This window comes from Cynocephalus volans, chromosome 1 (genome assembly GCF_027409185.1).
Source record: "Cynocephalus volans isolate mCynVol1 chromosome 1, mCynVol1.pri, whole genome shotgun sequence".
NCBI lineage: Eukaryota > Metazoa > Chordata > Mammalia > Dermoptera > Cynocephalidae > Cynocephalus > Cynocephalus volans.
The window spans coordinates 160,387,148-160,400,381 of record NC_084460.1 but is presented as its reverse complement, the minus strand read 5'-3'; the positions used below and the strand labels follow the sequence as shown (position 1 = coordinate 160,400,381).

Here is a 13,234-nt window from a genome sequence, read left to right as displayed (position 1 = left end):
TACTGCTGTAGCAATAAGTTTGAAGGAGGGGGCAATATTTTTCTGGTAGAATAATGGAAGGATTCAAAAAAGAGTAATGCATAAGTTTTTCCTAACAACTTACGGCATAGTAAATATTTAAGGCAATATTTAATATTTAAGGCAGAAATTTAAGGCAAAATATTCAGACAGAGAAGTAACTACCATAATTAAAGCCTAGAGGAGCATGGGTGGTTTAGTTTAGTTGGCCTGATGATGGTATATAGACATTGCTTTTTGTCATGCCAAGGTCTCTAAAACAGAACTCTTATTAGTCCATGTCTTAGCCTCTAATAAAGTTAAGATGTATTATTCTTTTAGCTAAAGCTAGAAGTGGAAGACATCTGATTATGGTAGTCTTAAATGCAAGCCTAAAATTTTGGTTTTCTCCTGAAAACAATAGAAAGTCACAGCTAGTTTTGGGTAGACAGAACCAATTAAAATAATATTTTGGAAACATGGATCTAACTGTGGTATATATGAGAAGAGAGACACCGTGCTCAATCAGAAGCTCTTGCAAAAATGTGTGTTTGAAATAAAAACCATTAGTGAAAATCACGAGGAAAGATCATACATGAACAGAATTAAAAAGTAATAGCTTCATTATTTTGTTTGTGTAACTATAATTTCTTAGACTCTACTAAGAATATATCCTTATGAAAGTACCCCAAAATGTTCATATTAAAATTATAGAATTTTTTCTGAGCTAGTCTATTAGTCTGCCATATGATCCACCAATCCCACTACTGGGTATATATCCAAAGGAATGGAAATCATCATGTCAAAGGGATACCTGCACTCCCATGTTAATCGCAGCTGTACTTACAATAGCCAGGCTATGGAACCAATCTAAATGCCAATTGATGGGTGGCTGGGTAAGGAAAATATGGCATACATACACAATGGAATACTACTCTGACATAAAAAAAAAAAAAGTTGAAAATCTGCCATTTGCAGCAACCTGGATAAGCCTAGAGAAAATTATGCTAAGTGGAACAACCCAGGTGCAGAAAGAGAAATACCGCATCTTCACTCATAAGTGGGAGCTGAATTCATAAATACACAAATAAACAATAAAGAAAGAGAGATAGAAAACATAGAACCTTTAGAAGGAGAGAACAGAACTGTGGTTACTAGAGGTGGAAAAGGGGATGGGAGGAGGAGGGGAGGAATGAGAAATGAGAAATTGGTTAACGGACACAAAGAGTGATTATGTATTGTAATGATGAATAAGCTAACTATCCTGACTTGACCATCACACATTGTACATAACTATTGATAGTCAACTTTGTACCCTACAAAGAGGTATAATAAATTATCTTTCAATTAAAAAAAAGGAAAAAAAAAACTGGAAGTGAGACGATAAATGTGCGTGAAAGAGTTGAGGATGTGCATTTCCAAAAATCACTGTAACGCATATTGATGTTTCAAGAGTTAATATTGTTAATTTAAAAAGGCATTACCCCTTTTAGTTCTTTTAACTAATGTCTATTTTGTCAATTTGCCAATAAATAAGAGAAATATTTTCTTTTTAAATATATTTTACCTCGCTTATATCCAAGATGCCTAAAAAATAGTCACATTACTGAACATAGTGTGACTTAAAAGATAATAGAATATAACTTATCAAAAATTGAAGTGTATATATTTTTTTCTTGCTAGTTAAGAGCACCAAAAAAGGTGAAAGTGTCAATAATGCCTTTGGTAGTTTTGAAATGGCAGGACTTGTATGCATATATAAAATATAAGTAACTGATAATCAAGCAGCAAGACCTCAGATATGGAATTAATGATCTTATTAGCAATGCCTTTAATCTAAGTAATTGTACTTTATGACTGAACATTGTATGTATGTGTGTGTGTATGTATGTTTTCTTTTAGGTAAAATACAGTATAAAAAGAGAAAATAAAGATGAGTACTTAGTGTTATTACTCCTATAACTAATACTATTTAATAAAGCCAGTTCATATTTTACACAGGTATGACATCAAAGATGATTACACTCTGAGACTTAAAAAGGCCATGAGTACAGATGAAGGCACCTATATGTGTATTGCTGAGAATCGGGTTGGAAAAGTGGAAGCCTCTGCTACCCTCACAGTCCGAGGTAAGGGACTTAAGATGTCAAGCATAATTGAACCAGGAGACTAGTATTTGGTTAAATTGGTAAGTGAACTCACAATCAAAATAATACATTGTTTTATTATATTAAAATGCCTAAATATTTTTGTGCTCTCTAATATTAATTGAAATAAATTACTCCCAGTTTTGGATTTTAAGTGATGATTATTTTAAAAGATTAATTTCTATTTAGTAAACAACAGCTTATACGGTTTAAAGTAAATAGTTTATATGGCTCAAAAGTAAATGTTAAAAATAGAAAAGATTTGTTAGTCTTTTACATTTCCCTTTCTTTCAAGCATTTCCTGCTTTTAAATGCCATCAGTTTCAAAGGTACTCTAATGATCTTTGTTCACTAGTTTGTCACTTTACACTAGTAGAGTACTGTTTTGAAATTCTTTTTTATTTCAGCATTCAAAAAAGCAATCTGGAAAAAAACTCCCAATATTTCCAAAGGTGAAAAATGGATACAGAGGAGCAATGGCATTGAAACAATCTGATTTAGAGAGTGATTTGTGAAGTTCATTGGCCTTAAATAATTGAAACAGTCAGTGCCACTCTTGTAATAACTTTCACTTTCTGGGTGTCATGCACTTTCTCAGTCATAGAATAATGTTCATTTATAGATGCACTGGAATTGCTTATTAAGTGAAAGAAAGCATTATTTGACCCCACAGTGCACCAGAATGAATTAACTGTCTTCCTGGTGGAACATGTTGATCACAGGAGGTAATTTATACAGTCCACGGTACCGAGTAGAACCATGTGTACAGCCACATTTACTCTTGCCAAATAGAAATTGACTGTGTTATCATTTACACTAACGGGACTTCAGAGATAGGCAAGCTAAGCCCCTGCTCAGTCTTTTGACCTTTCTTCCACTACTACCTCTGCCTCTGCTTCTCATCTCTCATGATAAGGAGGTTCGCCGCATGATTTCATCCAAGTCTCAGTTACCTCTCACCTTAGTTAGTTATACCTCTTACCCTTGTATAACTTCATTCCTGGAAAGTTTCACAAGAATAGGAGGAGGATTTGAAGGAGTTTGGAGTTGCAAGAAATGTGTCAGGGATTCTCAGGTTGGTCCTCCATCTGGTAAGAACAATGATTTTTGCCTGATCTGATTTGGGCTTGAAACAGTACAAAACTCATTTGCCTCCAGGTAACTATTAGGAGACAAGCATTCTGGATACCTGGAAAAATATTGGTGCTTTCCATCCTTCTCAATTGCTCCATTTCTATTCTACCTAATCCATTACTTTTCTACTCCATTCTATGTGAACTTAGGTATAAAACAAATTTAGACAAAATTGACAAGGTAGTTGTTTTAAAACATTTTTACTTCTCATTAGTTAACAGGTCATAACATGCTATGATCATATATGAATTGAATATATATACTGATTATATATGATCAAAATCTGATAACCTGTATAAGCCAATGGATACTTTATTCACTTTAACCTACTCTTTCTGTAGGTGATTTTATATATGTTTGTTTTTAACTAGGCAGCCCTTTGCAAAAACAAAACACTTGACCAAATTATCCCCTAAGTTTGTGTTTTGTTTTTTTTTCCTGAAGTGAATGGAAAAAAATAAACAACCAAGCGAGAAATGTTCCATTCAAAAAATATTTGCTGACCAAACAAATGGTGAGAAAATTTGAGCAGTTGTTTGTTAGTAGAAACAGCAGGTTTCCTTTTATACTTGAATGCTTGGATGAATGAGACTTGAAGTCTTCTGTTTGCTTTAAGATCTTTCCCGGTTAATTGTTTTCATAATTTGTTGAAAGTTTCAGGTTTAACATTTCATTTAACAAAACCTGTTCCTCGTGCATGGATGTTGGAAGCTAACTTGCAAAACTAATAGAAAGCATTGTTTGTTTTCAAATAGGATTTTTTTTTTTTTTAATCAGCAAACCTTAAATGGTCTGTCCCCTAATCTGTATTCTGTAAATGGATTAGAGTGTTTATTCTGTGTGGTATGTATTTATCACTTGTCTAAGAGTGAAACTTCAAAAACACAGTTAAAGAAAAAAATCTTCACAATTCAATGTAATGTGGACTAAAATATTTCTTAAAATATTTTTCAGCATTAGAAAAAGCAGTTGGGATTTCTCATGCTAAGAGGTTAACAGGAAAAAAGAAAAAGACATTATCTATGAATTTTTTTCCTGTTCTCATTTTTTTATACACATAAATGAAATGTGCAGCCTTTCTCTGGATTGTTTTATTAGAGAGAGGTCAACTGACCCAAGAGGCCGTGTCTATTTTCATTCATTTAATGCAGGGACACAGTTTAGTTTAATTTGCTGATTTTGAAAACATCCTCCTGCTGGCTTTTTTCAGGATGAAATGTTGCCATGTAACAAAGACAGAAATTTATTGTGATGTTTCTGCTAAAATTTTATCATGATGTTCACTTTAGCCAATTGGGGAAAAGGTAGAGGAGTTTTAGAGTTGAAATCTGCAACAGATCTACTCAATTGTTTTCCATTTCAAAAATATGGTCAAAAATAGACTATAAAATGAAACTTTAGAACAAGTAGCTCCCTTTGCTAACATGGCAAATGTAAAATTAGAAGGAAATAATGCTAGTCAGCAACAAATCTCCTAGCATTTATATTCTAATAAATAATTCATTATCTAATAGAATTTTTTTAAATGTCTCAAAAATGACTTAAACAACATGATCTGCATATTTGTAAACACAATTTTTTCCCCAATTTTCAATTGTTTAATTGGCTTTGCATAAATAATCTCTTTGCAAAAACTGTCTTGCATTTAGGGCAATGAAGCCTTAAATTTGGGGGAATTATTCGAAAGTGAAAGAGAAATTTATTTTATTTATTTAAAACATGATTTCTCACCATGGTTTCTTCTCATCCTCTCTTTAATATCATAGACTCAAAATACTTTTTTTTTACTTAAGGAAACATTTTGTTTGAAATTCAGCTTGCGGTGACAGCTGAAAAGCACAAATTCAAACATGAAAGACAAAGTTTGTTTTCTACTGGACATTGGCAAAATTAAGAGAAATCTCATCAGTTAGAATAAGGCACAGCTTTATGATGTTAGGTTGTTGTCTCATTCCTGGTTGTAGTTCTTCTATCCTGTCCCAGTGAAAAGAAAGAAATTGGACAAATTACTTCTCTTTTCCTCTTGCTATAGCAAATCTACCATATATTGTAGGACACAATGGAGTTTCACTAAGCTAGAATGTTTGTACTGCTGTTTATATTGTCTTATTTTTCTTTCTGTTTCCTTAATCTTTTCCCTTTTAATTGTGAATAATATTATAAGTCCATGACTCTCATATAGAAGCAACTGTAGTATTATTTTAAGAGATTGCACAAAGCTAGTATTATGAGACATTCGTTGAGTGAATGGATAAATATAAATATTTTTTCAATGGCTGTATCTATCTCACCGTGCCAAAGAGCCATCAGCAACACAAAACTATCCATACAGTCTAGAGTCACATTACACATGCATTAGAACTATATCCACTGGGACATGGGTAAAACACTAGTTGAAAAAAATTATGTTTTGAATGTAAGATTTGATTGAAGTTCAAATGCTACTAAATATATTTCTTTTTCATTTGGATAATGTTTTGTAATATTTGTCCATTGCTTTTATATACGATGGTCTACTGCATAAACCGACTTGGCATTATTCTTTTAAAAGGAAGTATTATTAAGCCCATGTGTATCTTTTAAAATTTCTGCACGTTATTAACAGGGACAGCCTATTACTACTGATTTCAGTGATTGAAAGTTATGGTCTAATAAAAAAATAATAATTTGTTGAAGCAGCAGTTTGAAAGCCATTCTCAGTGTGAACAAGAATCAACTTGTCAGTCACTGTATCCTGCCCTCTACCAAAGAAGAAAAAAGCTTAGCAGTAGTTAGAGAGCTACTGGGTTGAAATCTCTAAGGATGTTCCAACCTATTTGTTATATTTTCATCCACCCTGTCCACGGATGAAAAGTGATGTGATCTTAACTTATTACTGACTGAAAAGCAGCGTCAGGGGCTTTTCTATAGTCCTTGTAATGGATCTGACTAACCATGCTTAAAATCCAATTGCTATTTAAATCAGACAGTGAGGCCTTCTTTTATTGACATGACATTTGCTAGTCTGTGACTTGAATAGTTATATTCATCAGGTTTTTAACTTTGGGGTGACACTTTGAAATAATAACTATAGTAATAATGATGATAAGACTTTACCTAAAATATCTCTCAAATTGTTTATAGTCAAACCTCAGAGTCAAAATAATAATTTTCTTAGAATTATAGTTACAACTTTCCGTTTTATCAAACTCAAACATCCTGTTCATACTTGAATTATGAGACTAGAAATCACTCTATTGTCCATACTTAAGTGTAACATTACACATCATGCATTCTGATAATTTTCTTTTCTTTCTTTTTTTTAATTTCTTTTTTATGTTCTCACCACACCATTGTAATGTCTACAGCTCGCCCTGTTGGTAAGTAGCCATCCTTCTATCCATTTAGCATGGCCTTGTACAATGCTTCATAATTCATGCATAGTAGGATTTGATAGAATGAAATATATTTATTCACCCATGTTAAAATATTACCTGAGGAACTATCTGCTGCTAAAAGTTGCTCTTAATTTTTTTAATTACTTGATAAACTATTTTGTAATGACTTTTGCTACATAGCAATGAGTAGGTAACACTTTTTATATAAAAGAATATATGAATGATTAATTTTATAAACGGCTGACTTTCCTTAAGTTAATATATTTTCCTTTTTCTCATGTATAAAATAATTATTATTGGTTATGTTTCATATTAGATAAGGTAAAAGGTTACAAACTAAATTAAGAAGTTTTATTGCTTTATGCACTTTTATTTTAAGTTACATGGAGTCTCAGCTTTTTAGGGGTATTTTTAACTGTTGCATACGTATTATCTGCATGCCTATTTAAACAAAATTAAATAGAATGGTTCAAGTTATTGCAGGTAGATACTCATTCTTAGTGGGAAAGGGAGGGATGAGCTGTGTTCTTTGGCATGAAACCTTAGTGTTTCTGGTTTTAATATATCTCGTCTTTCATTTGGCTTTGCAAAACTGAAATAAGTTAACAGCTTGCACTTGCAGAAATTTAAGTGGTAATTATTTATAAACATTTGGAAGATAAAATCTTTTTAAATTCATTGATTCAATAATCTTTCTGCATCTCTTTTAAAGTTTTGTTTAACCCACCAATAAATATGTTTAAATAAGAGAAATCTTGGTATTTGTTTCATAGGTAAATGAATAGATGAATGCATAAATGGGTGAATGAATTGATGAACTTAGTATATTGAACGAGATACTTTAATCATAACTTATTCAATATTTTTAGTACTTTATAAATTATCCACCTAGTTTCAAAAGTTTTCTTAATATACTGGTTTGACATTGTTGACATTTGATGTATATTGGTCCAAACTCACAAAAAAAGTTATGAGTTTGGTTGAAACATTCAGACTTTATAGTCATCCAGTATATTCTTAACAGGGATAGCAAATACAGTAAATAGAACTTTGGTTTCCCAATCTGAATTTCTGATCTGCCTTTTCTGAGCAGTACCTCCTTTTGATTAGTGATTTAATATCCCTGATACTCAGTCACCTCTTCTATAAAATGGAGATAATAATACTGGCTTATCAAAGCTGTTGCAGGAATGAATTGAGTATAAAATTAATCATATATGTGAAAAGAGTTCTGTATGCAAGTATTGGCTAACGTATTTCTAGTTTCTGAGACATATATATATTATTTCCCATTTCAATATTTTTGAAATATAGTTATGGCTTAAAATTAATTGAAACACACCACATTTTCTTTTCCTTGAAACACAGTTATTAAATCAATCATGGTTTCTTGCAATTGATGTTGTTGGAAAATTGAGGAATATGTTGTAATTTTTAAGCCTTGTTGTCTTGTACTTGTTAAGAATTTCTATTAATGATAATTTTATGTGTCTATTGGATAACATTCCAAAATTAAAAAGAGAATGGGAAAGAATGAGATGACACAAGAAAAGACAAAGAGCTGATAGTAGGCTACACAACTACTGTCAGATTTCCTCTCAGTATCTGTGAACTAGGTTTCAAATCCAGAGACTGACTCATTTATTTGAAAGCATTGTATTATATATGTGAGTATCAAAAATAAATGGAAAGATTTAAATAAAAATTATATATAATATTATAGATTATATATAATAAAATATATGAAATGGAAAGATTTATAATGATCTGACCTTTTTCTGGAATGCTTGATGGCTAAAAAACTGTGCAACCTTATTTAGAAGTTATTTTAAGATTCTAAGCATCATGATTTTTACAACAAATGTAAAAAGAGAAAGACTATTGTCATTAAAAAGGATGACATTAGGTATCTAAAAATTCAGGTCATTTTAGCATTGACAGCAATTGCCATTGTAAGATAATGACTTCTCAAATGAACAAGAAAAATTATATTTAATTTATAGATCTTTATATATAGAAATTATGCTGATTTACCATGACCATTTGATTTATGTTATTTTACAAGTTCCAGAACAGAAACAATATGTTAATAGTTTCTAATATATTTTAAAACTTTTCAACAAAGAAAAAAGAATGCTGATTTTAAAATGTGATGTACACAGAGTATTGAAATGTATCTGTCACCTACAAGGCATTTCAAGAGTTATTTCCATTTTTTATTCTTGTTTGAAATGATTTCTTAAATTCCCATTGGATTGGAACTAAAGAATAGCTACTTGACACATTGTATTTTATTCTGGGGAAGTCTGTCATTTCATAAACCTATCTCGAATGACTTATGACAATGTTCAGAAATATGAAGAACTATACTTTAAACTTGACAACTACTATTAATTTTGGAAACTGAATGTTGGATATGTTTTTATCAGCTTACCAAAGAAGAGACTCATAATGAGGAAATTAGCCTGCTTTTTCTTTGCGTCAACTTCTGACATCAATTTTAATTCAGAAATTATAGATACTTGAACTTTTACTGTAGAGTCAGAATGTACAAGTCAAGTAAAATAAAAAATTAAATATTCGAGTCACAGAAAAACTACATTATTCCTCATATCTATTAGTGCATTAAACAGCAAATTTTTCAATTTTGAAGCTCTTAGCATTTGCAAAAAGGGCATTCGACAAAGTAGACTATAAAGTGGGAAGAAAACCCAGCTTTTAATTTCAAGATAAATTATGTGAAGAAATATGTGCCAAGTATTGAAAGTTTAGAGAAAATTCTGAGAGTAGTTTCTGTCTAAAGCTTTTGAAAGAAAAGTAGAAATCAATGCACATTCTAGAATACTTATAGAAACAAATGACTACATTCGTACCAAATGAAACTTCTTGGCAGTGTGTGTGGAAAGCCCCATTTAGAAATCATTATAAACACCCAAACCAGCAGTTTTGTCCAAATGGATGACTCTTAAGAACCATATTTGAGTTAAAATATTTGCAACTCTATGCAATCCACAGTTGGCATAAACAGCTTCTGGCCTGTTCTTTTGAGATTCTTGGAAGACTTGATTTAGAGGATCCCCGGTATGGGAAACATTATTGATGGTAGACAGTCACATACTTGCCATTGGAGGGAAGTACTTTCCAGATAACACTTACTCGTCTGTATCGTCACCAACATCTCACAAAGAGCCCTTTAATCCAACTTCCATATTTTGCTGCTTACCACAGAATCCAGACAAATGCTACTTTGATAATTAAAAACCCACCAACCCTTCCTGTGGTTTTGACTGATGTTTTATTGTTCCAAAGGCATTCTTTATATAAAAAAGCAAAAGTACATCCTAGGACATAGTTAGCTATGAATGCTGAAATATTCATTTGTTTATTTGGAAAACTCTTCTGACTAGGAAACTGACAGAAGAAAATGGTCTAAACAGGGATAAATATCTTGCTTCCTATACCCATCTGTCTTATTTTTCTATTGAAGCCTTTTCCAAGCTTAAAAATAAAAAAGAACATCTATTTTAGAGATGGGCAACACATTTTTTCCTAGCAGCAACTCAAAACATGATGAGTAATTTGGAAAAGAACTGTCAAATCTACCAGCTGCCTTGTTTGTGGAGCTGAGTCTTGCTTCGTTTTATACCTTGTGTACCATATGCTAGCTGCTGGTAGCCTCGAGTATGGAAACTAGGAGCTGAGCATGTCGGGCGGAACTTGTTTAAAATATCAAAAGCAAACTGATGATACACAACTTTATGGAAACTTCTCGGTATTTTTTAATTTGGTAACTCGAAAGTATGTTTTCTTATGATAGAAGAATATAATTGGCCACACAAGAATTTATAAGTATTGAGAAATAAATGTTTTTGGCAAAATTGCACGTTTTTTAATTATCCTTTTAAAGAAGATGACACTAGCCTAAACAAATCTTTAAGGACATATTTTTTTCAATGTTTTAATTACCTAAACACAAAAAAATATGTATCTCCTCATTTTTGAAAGTTCTGTTTTATGAGTTGAAGTGGAGTTAGAGTTCTAGCATACTCTAAAGCATTTTATTCTTGAGGCCACCAAGAAGTCCAGTAAAAAGTGAGTGTATTAGTCCGTTTTTGTTGCTTATAACAAAGTACCTAAAACTGGAAGATTTATAAAGAAAACAAAATTTATTGCTTACAGTTTCTGAGGCCAGGAAGTCCAAAGTCCATCTGGTGGTGGCAGCAGTGACCCAGGGGTCTCACATTGCAAGATGATGGAAGCAGAGAGAGCAGAGAGAGAGAAAGACTCTCCTCTTCTTTTAAAGCCCTCAGAACCATGCCCCTGACCACCGTTTTTAATCTGTTCACTACTGCATTGTCCTACAATCCAATCATTGCTTCAAGGCTCCACCTTTCAGTTACCGTAATAGAATTTCCCACCCTCTTAACAGTCACAGTGGGACATAAAACTTGGGGGACACAATTCAAGCTTCAGTGAGTTTTGGGGGAACATAATTCAATCCACTACAGTGAGTGATTGAAAGATTCATTTAGGGCAAATTATAAATCAGGTATTACTGAAAGAATAATGTTACACTCTCATCCCCCACCCATCACTGAAATTTGGAAAATTTAATATGCTATATTAAGTTAATATATAATTTAACTTAATATTGGAAATATTTCAGTTATGTTTTAAATTAGAAAACATGTAGGTATTGTGTATGAACCTTATCATGTTGAGATGCACTTTCTGCACAAGATGATCTGAGTGCAACTTGGAAGAGACCTAGATTATTCCTCACATCTCTTCTTCTTTGGACACGTCGTTACCTGAGGTGATCATCACACTCCTGCAAGCTCTTAATGTTTCCTGCACCTGGCACTAATTAGCTACTTTATGCAGAGTCTCACTTAATTATTATTAAGCATTACATTTTCCATTGCTCCATATGTTTTGATTAAATGATAAGTTTTAAAAAATGCATTCTGTTTTCTCTTGTATATTCCAACAGAATTTCCATAATGTGAAATATTTAAAGTATCTTAAGCTAATGGTAATTTTTCAAGTGAAAAATAAGTATGTTTTCTTTCTCAGGGTCTGGTTTTAGCCTTGTGTGCTTGCCAGTGTCTATAGATTGGCTCTGTAGTGGAGTCTAGTCATAAAATTATTGAGTCATACTCCACCCGCCCCCCCCAACTCAGAACTTAGTGAAAATGTTTCATTGTCTTGGTATTGAATGGTAGTGAAGTCTGAAGCTTACAAAACAGTTTTTTCCTGCTTGGCTGGAATGCCCTTTACTATACTATATAAATGCCCATGTAGTTCCTTCTTCTAAGTAATTTTGCTGAGTTGTGTCTTGGGGCTGATCATCCTGTGTCTAATATTCCTAGGATACAACAAGCTGCTTGAACCTGCAGATTCATGCTTTAATTTACTTTACTTCAACAGCATTTTCTTCTGTTTTATCTTTGAATATTTTTTTTCTGTTTCACTTCTTTTCTACAAATATATTGCTTAATGTTGGTTTTCCTTTGTCTAAATTCCCTATTTATCAACTTCTCTGTAAAAATTTCTTTTTTTTTCCAGTCATCCTTTTTGCTTCATCCTGTATGATTTCTTCATGCCAATTTATTACCTCCCTGACTTCTTCAGTTCCCATTATTATTATTATTTCTTGTTTCTACAATACATTCTCCTTTTTAAATTTTTCTCTTTTGTTTATTTCTTTGCTAAACCCTTACAAGATATTTTTCATTTCCGCTTGTCTTTTAGCCCATTTTGAGTTGGTTTTTGTTTTTTTTTAAAGAGAGACTCTGTTGCATATAATTACAGTTAGACTCTGGACAACTATTTATTGTAAAGTATGTCTGTGTTTCTTTGGGTAATTCTTGGAAGATATAGTTTCTTTGTGTGCCTTTGATTAATTGATTATGTTTCTTTTCTGTTATGAATTAAATAAGTAATTACTTAATGTATAGTTTGCTTTATTTTGTTATAAGTAGATTCTGAGTTGGTCCCTATCTAATTATTACTTATCTAGTTAACTGCAGAAGACTAGGGTTTGCATGTTTGGAGAAGAGTAAATGGAAAGAATCAGGGTCATTCAGTAGCCACTTGGAATGTTGTCTTGAATATTTTGTCAAAAAGCATGTCATTTTCTTCTCAGTATTCTATTGTTACTGATGATACACAACAAACCTTTTTATAAGCTCTCTGAATTTTCAGATGAAATCTCCTCCTCATCTTTCTTTATACTCCCTACTTCATAAGAAAGATGATTTTCAGGTATGTTAATTTTCTGCATAAAAAATCACCACACATTGAGCAATTTAAAACAACAGTCATTTATTAGGTCATAGTTCTATAGGTCCAAAGTCCAGACAGGCTCAACTGGGTTTTCTGCATAGAATCTCAGGCCAAAATCAAGGTATTGACTAGGATGAGCTCTTCTCTGGAGATTTTCCAGAATAGAAGACCACTTCAAAGTTCATTCAGGTTGTTGGCAGAATTAAGTTCCTTTGGGGTTGTAGGACTGAAGTCCCTGTTTCTTTGGCTGCTAGGCAGGGTCATGCACAGTTTTTAGAAGTCACTCTCCAA

General features: G+C 32.3%; 1 protein-coding gene across 1 annotated transcript in view; it reads left to right on the top strand.

The window, feature by feature from the left end:
* Positions 1–13,234, top strand: part of ROBO2 (roundabout guidance receptor 2) — a 600,911-nt gene that overhangs the window by 449,062 nt on the left and 138,615 nt on the right. The window contains exons 6-7 of the mRNA XM_063077978.1: positions 1,999–2,126; positions 6,626–6,637. Of these exons, the coding sequence (XP_062934048.1) occupies positions 1,999–2,126; positions 6,626–6,637 (140 nt within the window). The remainder of the gene's footprint in view (positions 1–1,998; positions 2,127–6,625; positions 6,638–13,234) is intronic.